The sequence below is a fragment of the Peromyscus californicus genome, unplaced genomic scaffold (assembly GCF_007827085.1).
Source record: "Peromyscus californicus insignis strain IS unplaced genomic scaffold, ASM782708v3 Scaffold_14__1_contigs__length_90479793_seg_2, whole genome shotgun sequence".
Classification (NCBI taxonomy): domain Eukaryota; kingdom Metazoa; phylum Chordata; class Mammalia; order Rodentia; family Cricetidae; genus Peromyscus; species Peromyscus californicus.
In genome coordinates, this window is record NW_026294436.1 from 49,181,765 (window position 1) to 49,199,352 (window position 17,588).

The 17,588-nt window shown below is 38.6% G+C and overlaps 1 protein-coding gene across 3 annotated transcripts in view; it reads left to right on the plus strand.

Annotated features, from left to right (window-relative positions):
• Kifap3 (kinesin associated protein 3) overlaps nt 1-17,588 on the plus strand; it is a 133,884-nt gene that overhangs the window by 45,977 nt on the left and 70,319 nt on the right. For all 3 annotated transcript variants that reach the window (XM_052737429.1, XM_052737428.1, XM_052737430.1), the window contains exon 11: nt 15,787-15,887. In XM_052737429.1, coding sequence (XP_052593389.1) covers nt 15,787-15,887 — 101 coding nt within the window. The remainder of the gene's footprint in view (nt 1-15,786; nt 15,888-17,588) is intronic.

Genomic DNA, 17,588 nt, shown 5'->3' on the forward strand with positions numbered 1-17,588 from the left:
GTGCTCAGGCTCAGCCCGATTTTACTTGATACTTAACATGGAAGGATCAGTCCTAAACTCAGAAGTAAGAGTGGTATCTACTTGCTTCTTCTTCTCCTCCAAGTAGACCTTAATTCTTTCTGTTGTGATGCCTAGGTTTAGAGACAGTATGAAGCTGGCAGTCTCCTGATCACCTACGCCATATTGCTAGCTTACACATGGAACCCAGGGCCTGTTGGGGCCATTGTGTGATCAAGACCCAACCTGAGACTTCTGTAGCCAGCTACAGATGATGATAGCTAGAATATAATTCTGTCTCATTGGAGTCTTGGGCCTCAAAATGCCAACAGGCAAGTCTAGAGGCTCTATCTGTAGACATTAGCCTGGGACCAAGGACTATTTGGCTCCAGGGATGCTGGATTTCACTCACTTGACACTGATCTGAGCTTCACTTTCTCCTCTGCCCTCCAGAAAGTAGAGCCTTTCTCTGTTCTACTGCACAAAACCAAGGAAAGGACAGTAGAAGCAATCCACCGACTGCCAAGGCATAAATAGTCCAGGGGGTCTATTTAAGGCTACTGGCCTGGGGGCGGCAGCCATGGGAGTCTGTTCAGTGCTCTGTTTCACTGTAGGTTCACATGGTGTAGGTTTTTGTTTTAGGGCCTAGAGTGAATTCCCTTTCTTCCGCAAGTGGAAGGTATTTCCTTGGATGCTGCGTTGCTTGTGTCTGGGGAAACTGAGCCATAGGAAGCTTTCCTTCGTGCTGTCTTCAGTGTATCTTGTGATTACTCTGGTGCTGGGGTCTCTCACCTGGTGCCCTTCACTCTGGGGAGACCAGTTCTCACGTGAATGTGTGCCTGACTGGTGTATGGGTGGGAAGACTGCCATTGGAGTCTTTACCCACATTTTGCTCTACATTCTTGTTCTCTTTCACCCTAGACAGCACTCTCACCTAATTATATATTCACCTCCCAGGAGTCCCACCCTGAAATATCTTCACACTGAAGATTAGGTTTCAGTGTGTAGTTTGTTTTTTTTTTTTTTTTTTTTTTTTGGTTTTTCGAGACAGGGTTTCTCTGTGTAGCTTTGCGCCTTTCCTGGAACTCACTTGGTAGCCCAGGCTGGCCTCGAACTCACAGAGATACGCCTGGCTCTGCCTCCCGAGTGCTGGGATTAAAGGCGTGCGCCACCACCGCCCGGCTTCAGTGTGTAGTTTTTGAGGGGATATAGCCTTTCAATTTGTAACAAGTCTCTTAAAATCAATAACAGCTATATTTTCTAAAATATTTTTTTTGTGTACTGTTAAAGTGGTAATGATGTGATTAAAAGCATGAACTGAGGTGACTGTTATCAAGAGATATTCCTGGAGTTTTAGGGCAAGAGCCCTGGCTCTTCAAGATTGAACTGACTGATCTGAGGATAAGTGGTGCAGTCAATGAGTGGAGATGTAATCAATGCAGCATGTCGGGAAGACCAAGATAAAGGAGTTCAGTGACCCTAAGTACATGTTTGGAAAGAGAGAAAGAATTAGGGAAGGGAAGACATAGACATAAATAAGCAGTCTTGGGCAAGGTGTGGTCTTGTTGATCACTGTCTCATTTCTGGTCCTGTGAAATGATTCAGAAAGTCCTCATGGGAGTAGCATGGTTCCCCTAGGATGATTTCTTCTGCTCTGGCTGGTGGAGGTGTAATTTTGCACTATCATAAAAAAACTGTTCTCATTTGAATGGTAGTCTGTTCGCTTCCAGTTATTCAGGGATGCTTTGGGGTTCTTATCCTATCATAAAGGTGCTTACTGACTGATCCTCTTGTTCCTATAATCCCAGGTAACTTGGTCTTTAGGACAGTAACTAAATGCCAGGCTTTTTACCTAGCTTTTAGTTACCCTGTGGGCTGAGTTAGCAGTTAGTATGTTTTAGCAAAAGCAGTTTCTTAGTGCTGACTATGGTATATATGCATAGCTATCATTATCTTTTATTCAAGTTTACAATTCTGAAGATAATTTATAGTACAAGGCTATAAATATTATTAGTATACTCAAGAATTTTTACTTTCTGAATGGCTTCAAGATGTTGTGTGTTGCTCGAGTTTTCCTGCCTGGCCCACAGTCAGGACAAATCTCTGTCACCCGTCAGACCCAACCAAGTAAACACAGAGACTTATATTGGTTACAAACTGTATGGCCGTGGCAGGCTTCTTGCTAACTGTTCTTACAGCTTAAATTAATCCATTTCTATAAATCTATACCTTGCCACGTGGCTCGTGGCTTACCGGCATCTTCACATGCTGTTTCTCATCATGGCGGCTGGCAGTGTCTCTCTGACTCAGCCTTCCACTTCCCAGCTTTATTCTCCTCCTTGTCCCGCCTACACTTCCTGACTAGCCAATGGCCAATCAGTGTTTTATTTATTGACTAATCAGCAACACATTTGCCATACAGAACATCCCACAGCAGTTGTGTATTTTCATTTAATATAGTTTCTTATACCTCTGCTTGGCCATCATGTCTCATTTCTTTTGTACCAGGATCATGTGGATATCGGCAATTGCCCTCTCATATAATGGTGTGGTATTTCTAATCTCCTGAGATTTTAGAAACTGACAACTGAACTTATTTGAAATGTATATTTTTTAAATGAATTCCCAAATAATTTCTCAAGGGTTTGCATCCTGATAATAATGTTTTGAGGCTTTCTGCATAGAACTTGGTAACATTTTGAATGAACAAACTTGCTTCCCCTATCGTCCCTCCTCTGTTTTGTTCAGAGAGATTGCATTTCATGTATACTTGATTTTCTGATATTACATTCATTAGCGTATTAGTTTTGTGTGTAGAAAATTGAATCTTCAGTTCCTAACGCGGTAAGCTAACCTTCTCAGTGGAGTCTTTAGTGATATATTTAACATATTTGATGTTTGGCTATGAAGCTTATATAAAAAGTATAGTAAGAGCTGGGCAGTGGTGGCGTATGCCTTTAATCCCAGCACTCAGGAGGCAGAGGCAGGCGGATCTCTGTGAGTTTGAGGCCAGCCTGGGCTACAGAGTGAGTTCCAGGACAGGCTCCAAAGCTACACAGAGAAAACAAAAAAAGTATAGTAAAGTGTTAGCTGGGCAGTGGTGGCGCATGCCTTTAATCCCAGCACTCAGGAGGCCGAGGCAGGCAGAGCTCTGTGAGATAGAGGCCAGCCTGATCTACAGAGCCAGTTCCAGATCAGCTAGGGTTACACAGAGAAACCCTATCTCAATAAACTAAACTAAAAGAAAGAAAGGAAGGAAGGAAGGGAGAGAGAAAGCAAGCATTACAAAAGCTGTGGATTTGAAAAGGTACTTTAGACTCAGAGTAAAATGTATTAAACATTGTTGCAACCTAATACTCAAATGAATGTGATATGTATATAAGCATTTGTATATATCTGCATGTATATATGATATATATTTCATTTAGTGTATGTAATTTACCATGTTTACAAAGCAATATTTACTTTTCTATGTGCAGTGTATATTTTTCTTACTTTTTTACATAGTAATTATTTTTTACTCATTGACTTTATGTTCTCTGATTGATTTAATATTCAGTCCCAAAGCATGTTTAACTAGAGGGAGCAGTTAGGTTCCTTTTCCTCCAGACTTCAGAAATATCACTGTTTCTGAGCTTTTCCCGAGTTTCTTTTGAGTTTGAAATGATTTTAATGTGTTGAGCTTTTTATAAACTAAGTTATCTTAGGTTATGTTTTGGCATGTCCTAAGAGTGATTTCCATGAAATAGAAATTGAAAGAAAAATGGAAAAACCTTGGTTTTGATACTTTCATAGGGCCATTCTTATGGTGGAAGTTTCCAGAAGTGATTTTTATGCTGTTCCAGTAGAAATATTACAAATTTTAAATACATTTTCCTTGATATTACTTGAGGGCTCCATAGTTTAACTTGTTCATGTGTTGTTAGCGGCAGATGATGTAACTGAAGTGCGATGCCTGGGGATCTGAGAGCCTGCTCATGCCTGTTTCTTCGGCGTGATACTAGTGCACTTCGACCCTGCTGTTGTGAGATTGACCCTTAGGCTGCACACTTGTCAGTGTGGATGAGACATGAACTGAAATAATGCAAACACATAAGAATGTGTATAGTGTGAATAATTATAAAGGCAAAGGAGAAATTGTGTTAGACTTTAGCTCTTTTAGCATGTGTGGCTCTGAGGTAATAAAAAATTAAATAGAATCAAAAGTTATTTAATATGATTTTATCACAAAGTATTTTGTTTAGGAATTTTAAAGTTAACTTTTTCTTTCTTTCTTTTTTTTTTTTTTGCTTTTATTTTTTAATACCATCGACATATAAAGGAATTGATAAGGAATGTTAAAAATCATTAGATTTTTTTTCCTCTCTTTACTGAAATTGGTTTGTTTGAATAGTTTTGTCCTATTCCTAATCATGGAGAGAAGAAGGCATTATTTCTTAAATGGTTACAACATTTTGTTTGGTTCTATAGAAAACCTTGTGTATAAATATTCCCTTGTCTTCCTTTTTTTGGCTGCTGTCAGATTTACTGAGTTCTTTTTCTTCTGTTGCTTCCCTGGTGTAAGGTCCCTTTGCTTATTTCTGATCAGCCAAGTCAGTTAGCAGCCTGTCTGCTGTCCTCTGCACTGTCACCAGAGCTGCTGGGTCTGCTTCCCTGACTGTCCAGGACGTGGATCACATGCTGCTGCTCTGTCAGGGAGTGTGCGTACATGTGAACTGAGTTAGACTTGCAGTTTTTCTTTCATTTATTTATTTTTTTAATTTTGTGTGCATTGGTGTTTTGCTGTGGGTGTCGGATCCCCTGGAACTGGAATTACAGACAGTTGTGAGCTGCCATGTGGGTGCTGGAAATTGAACCCAGGTCCTCCAGAAGAACAACCAGTGCTCTTAACCACTGAGCCATCTCTCTAACCCTGAACTAGACTTGGAAAGCTTGCCTTTACTTACATGTTTTCAGGCTTTCAATAGTGTTAACTTTCTAAAAGTATTTAAAGTTTTGTTTTTCTTTTTCTTTTTTTTTTTTTTTTTTGGCTCATGTAAGAATCTGTCGAAACTCCTTAAGACAGTTATCATTGATGTGTCTCAAGAGTGCTTCCTTATGTCAGAGTATTCAAGTTTGGGAGATGACATGGAAATTCCTTGTCACAGTCTATTCCATTCATCAGTGCTCTAGGGAGTGTATGATACCGTTTTTGAAAATATGTTTAAGGTTCTACCGATGTGCTGGGCAAATGTTTGTTGAGATTCTCTGTGACTTTTGCATAGATGTTTTATAAGTTAAAGACTGCTGTGTCAGAAACAAACATTAGCACAGAATCATGCCCAGATTCCTCACTCAAATTGGATCATTTGAAGAGGCTAGTTGATCATGACACTGGTTCTTGGGAGAAAGCACGGACCCCTCCTGATACAGCGTCAGCTGTGTTTTAAGAAGTGAACATTTCATAACAGTAATAACCAGACCTTGACAGAATTACCAGTATACTGTTTTCTGAAGTTGTGACTTTTTTTTGGGTGCTTTTGCATGCATTTTAAATTGAGCATTGTTCTGACTCCTAACATCAGCTTCTAAAATATTAGCTTCATTTTCAAAGGAAGTTAAATCAAGTTAAAAAAAAAAAAAAAGCTTATACAAATATACAAGTCTCATCTTAAACATGTGAATCTTTGCATTTGTGAAAAGAAATAAAACTGCCACCTGTTGACATAATTTTATTTTCACACACACACCAACCAGTGAGAAGAGTGGCCCTGATTTGCATTTTGCACATCTCTTTAGATTCAGTCAGCCTCACTACACATAGCTGACTCTAATATCTCCCTCAAAAGTCTTTTCTGGTATCATATATTCTATAAATCAGCTTTAAACCTATAAGAAAATGAGAATTTAAAAACTGGAAAATACTTTTAATGAAGTAGGAAAGTACCGCATTAGAGGTTTTATTAAAATGATGTGATTTGGGGGCCTACTTACTGAGTGTTATGACCACACTTTGAAAACTAATGCATCAGAGCATTGCTTTAAAGCTGTTACCTCTCATTTCACGCACCTGATCCTTAGTAGTTATACATTAGTTTCAAATTAGCAGTTCAAATCTTAACTAAGAACACATTTTTGATTTTTGTAAGAATATATTTTCTTGGTTTTTGTGTATGTGGGTTTTCTTAGATTTTAAGGGCTTTGTTATTACATTTATTTATTTATTCTTTCTTTTATATCCCCATCCATGTTCTTACTAATAATTTTATATTTGTATAGATAAGGTCACAAATCCTCTCATTTGACCCAGACATTTTACATTTAGAAACCTGTTTGATCACCTGCCTTGTTCTTTGTCCATAAGTGTTTTTCTAATTTACTTGGTGTATATGGAATTGAAAGAGGCATGGCATCATGAGGAAGGAGACAGGAGGTCCCGAGCACAGGGTCCCATCATACAGTGAATTCTGCATGACTAACAGACTACTAGGTGACAATTCTACTCCTCCACTCTGCCATCAGTGATCTGTCCTGAGCAGTCCCTGGAGTGGGAGAAGGGACCAGACAACCGAGCAGGGGCACACTGGCCTAGAGAAGAGGGCTGGCGCAGCCATAAGATTGGAGAAGGGCCAATGCAGCTGCAGAGGGTAGCTGTGGAAGCTGCTGTTATTTTGAACTGTTTCCACGTTTGCAGGAAAACAGAAGGAAATGAGCTGAGAACGAAGATAAGGACATTGTACCTCATTTCTCCTGCCGCTCCCATTTCTTCTCCTCCCCCAGTCTCCCTCCCACACCCATCATCTCACTCCTCAGCTATTGGACAGCATGTCTGCAGTGGCCTCCCCCTGAATTGTTGTCATTATTTCCCAGGATCTGCCACTTTCAGACTTTTCCTGCTCTCTAAGTTCCCAGCCACGCCCAGTCTCCGTCTTCCGCCTCATCTGCCAGTCTGCACCCGTCAGAGTGCAGCTCAGTTCTTACCTGGGCCTTTATCTTCTAGCTGTACTCTTCCTCTGGTAACTTGTCCATTCCATCTAAATACTCTGCCTGTAAGGATGACCCTGGATCTAAGGAAAATAATACGTGGTACCAGACTGCTCTCTGATGCCCCTACTCTGGATGTCATAATTTATAAGCTTTGTTAGCACTGAAGGCTTACTGAGTTCAGAACCGAGTTCCTGTTCTCTACCCAACCTGTGAATAAAACTCAGTATTTCCAGTCTTTTTTCATTTCAGCAAACTCAGTATTTTCAGTTTTTTTTCATTTCAGCAAATGTTACTCCATCTTTCTAGTTAAATATGCCCAAACTGAGGCATTTGTCCTTGACTCCTTTATTTTCTCCCACTCTACATCTAAACTGCTCTCTTTTCAACATAGAACCACTACGACCTTGGTCCCAGCTACAACCCTCTCTCCTCATTTAACATAGCAGTTGCATTCTCACTGGTCACTGATTTTCCCCTCTTGTCCTACAGTCTGTTAACACAGCATGCAGAGTAATCCAGTTAACTAGGTTAAATTCCTCTTTACTCAAAACCCACCACTGGGGGCTGGAGAGAGGCACAGTTCATAAGACCTATTGCTCTTGCAAAGGACTCAGGTTTGGTTCTCTGCACTCTCATAGCGGTTCATAGCTGTTTGTAACTCCAGTACCAGGTAATCCAACACACTTTTCTGACCTCCACAAGTACCAGACACACATGGTGCACATACATAAAAGCAGGCAAAACACTCACACACAAAAATCTAAAAAAAGAACGCAAACCTCCAGTAACTTTACACATCTCAGAGAGTCAGAGCCATTAACTGTCCTCCAAGGATGCTTGTGTTGTGCACCGCATCCTCACTTCTTTTATTGCATCCCCTGGTGTTTTCTCTCTCCCTTCCTCCACATTGGCTTCCTCGGTTGTTCCTTAAACTCAACAGGAAGCACTCCTCTTTTACTGGTTCTTGTCCCTTTTGCCGGAAGTGTCAATTCCTACTCTTTTTGTGTGGCTTATTTTGTCTTCCTCATGCTTCAGTATCTGGTTAATTTTAATGACATTTTTAAACCTTGAATCCTGATGTCACTTTGCTCTTGCTTTATTTTTCTCTCTACTTCTTGTTATATGTTTTATATAATTATCTTGTTTTTTCTTGCTGCATTATCAACTGTGATTACCATCATCACTGCCCTTCAGGGCTCAAATACTGTCAGCTTCATGAAAATAAAGTTTTATCACTGTTCCTCACTTCTGTGTCCCCAGGGCCTAGAAGAAGGCCAGGCACTTTGTAGGCTGTCAGTATTTGGTGTGTGGTTAGATAGGTAAATGGATGAAAGAATCACACATCAAGAGATAGGCTTTCCCTCCCCTTTGCCCTTTAGTGACTGAGTGACATTGGGTATGTCAGGTGATCTTCACTCAGCTTTTTGTCTTCTTTAGAAAACAGGAAACAAAGTAAGACCTATCCCAAAAGATTGCTCAGAGTATGTGATGTGCAAATTGCTATACATTCATTCTGTAACTGAAAGCCCCACAAATGTTCATTGTGATAAAGATGAGGAAAGAGAAGGGAGGGTGGTGGTAACACCGTGAGATCTGGTAGAACCCAAACCATTTTCATCCTGTCTCTACCTTCCTTAGCATTAGGAGAGTACCTTCATTTCACTCACATAACTTCCATTAATGATTGCGTAACTAAGGACAGGAGTTATATTCCAAGTGTGGGCCACTGAACAATGCTTGATTTAATCTATAACTGGTCTTTAATGAGTAAGCCCAGGAATTAAAAGTACACATACAGCAGTTTGACTCAGTAAAATATCATGTCCTAAATGTAGTAACAATATTTTACATTTATTTTGTGTATATTTTTAAATTTTTCTTTTTTATTATACTTTACTAAAATATTGGTCCGTAACACAGTGGGAGGAAAATAAAAGCATGGCCCTCGCCCACAGGTAGCACTGTTCAAATACATAAAATAAGACGTTTATTCCAGGCTTGTGCGCCCCCCTCCCCGTCTCTCTCTTGGTTGTCCTGGAACTTGCTCTGCAGACCAGGCTGGCCTCAAACTTACAGAACTTACGTGCCTCTGCCTCCCCAGTGTGAGGATTAAAGGCATGCGCCACCACTGCCTGGCTAGCACATGTTCTTTAAAACTGTTCAAAAGTGGGGCTGGAGAGATGGCTCAGTAGTTAAGAGCACACACTGCTCTTGAAAAGAACCCAAGTTCCATTCCTAGTACCCATGTCAGGCAGTGCCCACACGCCCGTAACACCAGCTCCATGGGATCTGTGCCTCTGGCTCTGGGCACCTGCCCTTTTGTGCATACTACCCCACATAGACACAGATGCACATAGTTAAAAATAAGAAATAAATATTTACAAGTTACAGTACTTAACTAATGCCCCAGGATACCCTTAACTCATTTATAAGCAAAAATTTGAATGTTTCTCTTAAAATTGAAGAATAAGATTCATATTTCATATAATTTGAGACTAGCATTTACTAAGCATTTTCACCTGTTTATGAACCTATATGTAAGTTAACTCAAAAAAATTAACTCAGACATATTCTCCTTTAAACATCAGGGTCACACCACCTCTGCTCCAGCTGTGGCACTCACACATACAGAAGTGTTTTTTGCTTTCTGCCTAGACTTGGCTTGACCTCCAGCCACAGAGCTCGATAAGTTGGATCACAGGATATTTCATTGCACCCAGAAAAGTGACTGGTTTTGCCCCTCTCTTTTTCTTCATAATTTAAATCTTTAATCAAATTTCTGTGGGCACAAACCTTGGTTTTTGAAGTTTAAAATCTGTAACTAGGCAGTCATTTATTGGTTGGTTTGTGCACGGCTAACTTTATTGGGATGCCTAGGTTCCGAGGCTTATGCTGAGCCTGTTGCAGTTTCAGTGAGAGTGGTGGTAGAACGCAGCCTTCCTCGGCAGACATTATTTCCAGGGTTCCTAACTAGTTCAGTGGGTCTCCCTCGATGAGGAGTCGCAGAGCCGGGTTTGAGGGTGACACTACCGCCTGGTTTACTGTTCCTGGACTGTGTTTAGTGTTCTAGGATTCAGAGCACTTTACTGCATTGTAGAAAGAGTTCATCAGCATGGAGGGAATTAATCCAGGTCAGGAGTTAAATGATAGATGTTTGACTTTTCCAGTTTAGACAAACCTTATTCCCCTTATTGTTGGAGATCAACAGAAGGTACTGTTGGACTGTAAATGTTGACCACATAGACATCAAATGTTATTTCTTATGACCATTCTGTCATACTGCCTTAAAGAAAGCTGTCAAAGTCATGTTCTAACCATCTTTGAAATTCTCCCACCAAGTTAAATTCATACGTGTGTGTGTGTTTAATTTTTAATTTACCAATGACATCATAAGTGAATGAATAAAACTTGTCTATTTTGTGAAAGAGCAACAGTGCTTTGGGAGTAGCCTTTTTTAGAGTTACTTGTTTATTAAAAACTGAAAAATGGTCAAATTAATGTTTTCCAATCTAGTTATTTGAGACTAGTTTGTTTTTATGATAGTTTTTTTTTTTAAGAAAATTAAAGTCAATTTAAAAAAAAAAAGAGTAACTTGGTTTTGCCTGATTATTACCAAACTGTTAGGGAATTTCACACATCTGTTTCAGAGTGTAGCTCCTCATAGACTACTGCATTGTTCAATTTTAATAGGCCTCATTTATCCTGTAAATAAACCTACATTTTCTTACCTGATCAAGTGAGCAGCCAATAGGGGTCAGATGTGGCTAGCGCTTTAACAAAAAGCACATGTCTCCTTCAGGCTGGAGTAGAACCATATCGAGAGGCTTGAAGTTAGGAATGGCAGGACAATTTATGCTTCCCCTGTTTTCCCAATTAAATCAGGGAGCCTTTTTTCCTAAGATTCTTCTATCACCAGCTGGTTCCAATACTGTGTGTGTGAATATTGCCTGGGGTGTCTCCATCCTACATGGTGAAATTTGGCCAAAGCACATTAAGTGGGTAGTGTGCACTCTAAGCTAGAAAGCAGTCCTTGTTAAGGGCCTTATTTTGGCCTTCATCATTTTTATCTGAAGTCGGCCATATTGTAAGGTTTATTACAAACAAGTTGCTATCGTATTCTCGGGGCATAATAAAAATCTATAAACAAGGTAATAAACTAATTGAAGACATGTTGAAAAGAACTAGTTGAACATATTTAAAGGAATGAAAATTTATCAGTTTTGAATATTAGAGTACTTGAAATAGTCATTAATATATAATTAGCTTAAATTAATGTTTAGCTTAATGGTAGATTTTCAGTTTTGCTTCTGATTGTGGTAAGTAGCTGAACACAGCAGTTTCACCACAGAACTCTTTCTAAACTCTCACACTGATCATGGTAACATATAGACGCTTTGTTTTCCCACTAAACTCTTGCTTTAGAATTGTTGTGCTGTATCTGTTCAAGTCCTCATATATCTGCTGTCAATAAGTCTATTAAAAAATAAAGGACCATCCAGTAGAATTGCAGTCTTAAAAGTTAGTTTGTCCAAATTCCAGTTTAAACCAAATCTATTTAATTGTAATTTGTGTATATTTACTATAATAAATTAAGCATAAAATTATATGGAAATCTAAAGATGTTCTAGGACTGAAGATGTGGCTCATTGGTAAAATGCTTATCCAGCATACCCGAGGTCCTAGATTCAATCCCCAATACCAGAAAAATAATTTTCAATAATAATCTTAAATGCATTTTAGGATATTTTGTAGAAGATAATTGCTGCAGATAATTTCTGAGAGGTTGGTATAGCCTGTGGCGTTTTCTTTATACTATATTGTAAATAGACATTAAGAGTCTGATGCTTTATTAATCTTGGACTTGACATTTGCAGCATGCTGTATTCATGGAGCGTTTTCAGGGTAAAATATCACCTAATGCTGTGCTATTCTAAATATAGGAGTGCTTCTGTTCCTATTTTTCCTTTCTTTTCAAAGTGTTCTACTTTTTTTTTTTTTTTGGTTTTTCGAGACAGGGTTTCTCTGTGTAGCTTTGCACCTTTCCTGGGACTCACTTGGTAGCCCAGGCTGGCCTCGAACTCACAGAGATCCGCCTGGCTCTGCCTCCCGAGTGCTGGGATTAAAGGCGTGTACCACCACCACCCAGCCCAAAGTGTTCTACTTTGATCAAAGTTGACGTGGGGTAGAGAAGGGAATGAGAGCCTGGCTAAGAACGTGGCTTCATAATGTGTGTTCTCACTCTGTTCTGCGGTGTTGAACGGGGTCTGTAACAAGAGCAGAAATTTAGGTTGGTATTCTAATGTTCAAAACTCACCTTTCTGCTTGAGTGATCTGTGAATGGGAAATCTCCAGTGTCTTACAAAATTAGTGACTGAGTGGGGTTTCTACTGATCACTTCAGAGATGAACAAATGGAGACATTGAAAACTCAAAACTGACCGGCATGTGTTTTGCCCTTTAGTTGGCAGAAAAATCGATTGTGAGAGTGGTCCAGAAAACTGATTTTCTTCCCGCTTCAGCTGCTCTAGCTGAACTACAGCTGTAAATTTCTTTAAAAAGAATCAGGGGGTACGGGGTGGCAGTACTTCTTATAAACTCTTGCATGTACTTTGTAAGTGCAACAATCCCCACAAAATCAGTTACTAGAGTTAACGACCAGTTTGTTAAGGTATTAACACTCTTCAGCTGGGAGTGACCAATTTGGGGAGAATGGCTACTCAAATGCTAAGAGAATTCAATAGCACATTCAAATAATGATCCAGCTAGTTAACAGTGAATTCCTGAGGAAATCCTATCAAAGTGCTTATACCCTCTACACTTAATAGCCAGTGAGCTCATCATGATTCATGTTTATAGCTGTAAATACCAAAGGAATCATAATAACTGGGCTATTTTTTCAAACCTACCCTTATTACTTGAACAGATTTGACTAATTCACATCCAGTTATTAAGACCTACTTCTCAAAATATTCCATCTGTGCACCACTCTCCTCAAAATTTACAGAGCCCTGAGTGCCACACCAATGTACCAATGGTTGGCAGCTTGTTTTTGCTTGGATGCCATTAGGAAGAATTGCTTTAAGTAACTCTTAAAGGAGTGCCCCTTTGGAAGACCCACCATGTGTATAGAAGGGCTATAGTGGGTTAAGTGGAGTTTACAACTCAAGAATCCTAATGAGAAAAATCACACCACCCGGCCCATGTTTCCTGCAGAAAATAACTGGAAGAGAAGAGATAGTGGCCTTTGGAGTGGGAGAGTTCTCCTGGGCTCAAATTTAGAAGATGTTGTAGTAGCTCAGTCTCTTAGGGTGGGAGCAGAAAATGGGGAAGGATGGTCTGGCCAAACCTAAGAGATACTGCCTTCTGAGAAAACGTTTTTCCTTTGCACATATATACCATAAAAACCTATGTAAACATGATTTTCTGTGGTAGGTAAGCATAATTAAATATCAAAATATAAAATATGATTATTGAAATCTATGAATTATAGATTGCTTTGATATCAAATTGTTGACATCGGGAATGTCTGCTTTTATATTACTTGGAAGAGTGTCACAAATTTTATACCATATTTTTCAATAAAATTCATGCTCTCAAATAATAGTTATAAATACTATGTTTTGTACAGCCATCAGATTACTGGCCTCCGTCTTAAGATTTTAAATATTACTTTCTCCTCCATTACTGTTTCTTAACTTTACATTTAATGTGATGGTCTTTGTTCATACCACTCATTTTTCAAGGTCTTCTTCAGCTTTTCTCGTTTTCAAATAAGAGATCTGAAATTTACCGTAAAATAATCCAAACTGGCTGGGTATAGTGGCACATGCTTTTAATCCCAGCACTGGGAGGCAGAGGCAGGTGGATCTCTGTTAGTTCTAGGCCAGCCTGGGCATCCATGGCCAAACAGAAAAACCCTATCTGAAAACAATACAAATCATACTCTCTTCTGCAGTCAGATTTAAACTTGTTATAATTTTATAAAAAAAATTCAATATTTTAATACAAAATACCTTTCCCACATACATTCTGTTCTAAGCAGTTGAATTGTTAATTCATAGTTTTAAGGTAAAAATATTTACATGTCTTCATATGTAAAGCATATAATCATATTAATCTGTTTTTTAATCCAGAGGAATTATTTTCATTGCTGATATAAATAATTTGTTTGGGCAGAACTGGAAGTTAGACTACGACTTGCACACAGGGAAAGCAAGCGCTCTACCAAAGAGCTACACTTCAGTCCTGTTTTTTGTTTGTTTAAGTTGGGACAGGGTCTTACTAAATTACCAGACTGGCCTTGAACTCACTATGTAGGCCAGGTATTAAATTTGTGATCTTCCTGCCATGTCTTCCTGGAATAGCTGAGATTATACATGACCCTTGTCATAATTGCTAAAATCAATTCTAGAAGATATGTTTTCTCAATTTAAAATAATTCTACTTGAAAGATAACTTTATTTTAGCATGTAATAAGGTTTAAAGTTCTTGGCACCTGATAATAATGCCTTATGTGGCAAAATGTTCCTTAGTATGATATAAAAATGTTTAAGACTATTACAACTGGGAAGAGATTTTGAGGGCAGACAGACCTGTGTTTAAATCTCTGCCCAACTTTTCCAATGCTATGTGATAAGTACCTACTTTCTCTAAGCTTGAGTTTCCTCATGTGAAGGATGATAAGATCTATTGAAGACTATTCTGAAGATTGAGTGCTGTGCTGTCTGTCTAAAATATGGCTCTTTTGCATGTTTAATATGTGATTATTATTAGTCACTATTGTTATTAATTACCTTTTTATACATACTAACCTTGAAATCAAACTGAGTCACTTATATATGCTGGGCAAGCCTTCTACACTGAATGAAATCCCTAGCCCAGAATATTATCACCTCAGAACTCTGGGACATTCCCAGAATGTAAAGAATGTATGGCTTTTAGCAGTTTCTGATGAAACTTTATTTTTTTATGTTACTGATGCTATTCTACTTATTTCAGCAATTCACTGATGATCTAGATTTCATTACCTCCAACTCAAATATACTTGTTTATGATATCTTATACATAATGACTGCAAATCAACTGTTTTAATCTTGTATTTGTATTCATTTGTAAGGATGGGGAAACCAATGACTCAGTCTACTTTATACTAGACTACTGGGGACAATAAATTTCTAGAAATTAAGTTAGTTTCCCCAAAAATATATCATGTAAAATGGACATCTGTCTTGATACTCACTGTAGCTAAAGTTTTCCTGCCTGGCCCACAGTCAGGACAAATCTCTCTCACCTGCCAGTCCCACAGACGCTCAGACCCGACCAAGTAAACACAGAGACTTATATTGGTTACAAACTGTATGGCCGTGGCAGGCTTCTTGCTAACTGTTCTTACAGCTTAAATTAATCCATTTCCATAAATCTATACCTTGCCAAGTGGCTCATGGCTTACCGGCATCTTCACATGCTGTTTCTCATCATGGCGGCTGGCAGTGTCTCTGACTCAGCCTTCCACTTCCCAGCTTTATTCTCCTCCTTGTCCTGCCTATACTTCCTGCCTGGCCACTGGCCAATCAGTGATTTATTTATTGACCAATCAGCAACACACTTGACATACAGACCATCCCACAGCAACTCACAATTAATATAAGTGTGATTCAGAATTCAGATTTGAAATAAGGATCTCAAAATGTTTTCCTGATCAACTTACATGAATATTTGATTTAGCAGTTTAAAGGTTTTGAGTATATAACTTCACTAACTTGAGTATGGTATATATACATATATGGCTTCTATCATTGTAACCATCATTTTTTTTTTATCCCAGGCAATGAAAACTACAAACAAATAGCAATGTGTGTGCTTTACCATATAAGCATGGATGACCGCTTTAAATCAATGTTTGCATATACTGACTGCATACCACAGGTAAGAGGCTTAAGTGAGGACAGCATTTAAGAACTATGCTCATAGGGAATGGGGTGTGGGCCTGAGAGGAGTTGGGGGAAGTGGGTGAATATGATTAAAACACATTGTACAAAATCCTCAAAGACCTAATTTAAAAAAAAAATACAAATCTTTTTTAAAAAATAAATTATCAGTACTTTCACTCTTGTCTCCTGTTTCTTAAAATGCTTCTTAACATTAACAGTACGGTTTTTATTACAGATTTTGGAAGTACAGAATTAGCACTGGGCATATAGCTTAGTGGCAGCACCCTTGTCTAGAGTGCTTGATGTCTGTCACAGCAACAACAAATACAGACCGATTATCCGTACCCCATTGATAAACAACTCCTTTGTACCCATTCTCCTGCGTTTTCTTGAGGTTCCATTTATTTTTTATGTGTATGAGTCTTGCCTGCATATTTGTCTGTGTACCACATGTATACAGTACCCACAACGGCCAGAAGAGGGTGTCCAATCCCTTGGAACTGGAGTTACAAACAGTTGTGAACCATCGTGTAGGTGCTAGGAATTAAACACATGTCCTCTGGACGAACAGCCTGTGCTCCTAACTTCGGAGCCATCTCTCCAGCCTCCTTGTATATTATGAAAGTAGTAATATATTGAGTTATATCACATATAAGTTTCCCATATGTGGAGCTATTTACTGAATAGATCATAAGTGTACCATATAGTTAAATATTCTTCATAAACTGTCTCTAAAGGTCATACAATATTGTGCTTAATGACCACAATTAAATTATATACTCAGATTTTCCCAGGTTATTGCATAAAAGCATCAGCATACATAAGTACATGATAAAATTCATCATGAATGCTTGTCCACATCTTTGCAGTCACGTGTGCTTATGCACTTTAAGTTTTCTTTAGCTGTAATTTATAGCAGGTGGATACCTAGGTCAAAAGGAACGAGCCCTGAGTCTCTGCATATTGACCCAGTTACCTTCTATAAAGGATGTTTGTATTTCCAGCCACCATTTCACCCTTAACAATAATGATTATCATTATTTCTCTAAAAATGTGGTGCTTCAAAATTTTGATGTATTTGCATTTCTAGAACGTTGGTGCAGGTGAACATATTTCATCTGTTTAGCATCTATATTCTAGTATAGTTTTCATTCAGTTTTCTAGTGGTGTATTAATATTATTGATTAAGAAGGTTGATTTTGTAGTGTTTTAACTGCCATGTTACAAATGTTGCCCACATTTGTTCCCTGCTTTTTAATTTTGTTTATAGTTAACAGTTTTAAGTACTTGGCACTCTGTGATGGCCAAATGCCTTATCCAGGTTCTTTGGTTGTTATAGTGCTGTTCTCAAGAATGGTTTTCTATTATTCATCTGTGTGATACATTTTATACGTTAGGTCTGAAGGTCTCAAAGATGTAGACTTGTTTTTTAATCTGTTACACTCTCAGGGACTGTACGTTCATGGACTCACTCTTGTATCCGTTAGTCGCCAGTAATGAAGCTCCAGTAATGTGAATCCTGGATTCTTGCAGCACTGACTGACCTTTTTACTGTATTTTTATGGAAAAGTTTTTTTTAAATAGCAAAAGAAAATTCAGAACGTGTGTAGATAAAATAAAAAAGAGGCTGTGAACACACTTGAGAACAAGACTGGAGCACACTTAATAAAGTAATTCTTCACTCCTGCTACACAGT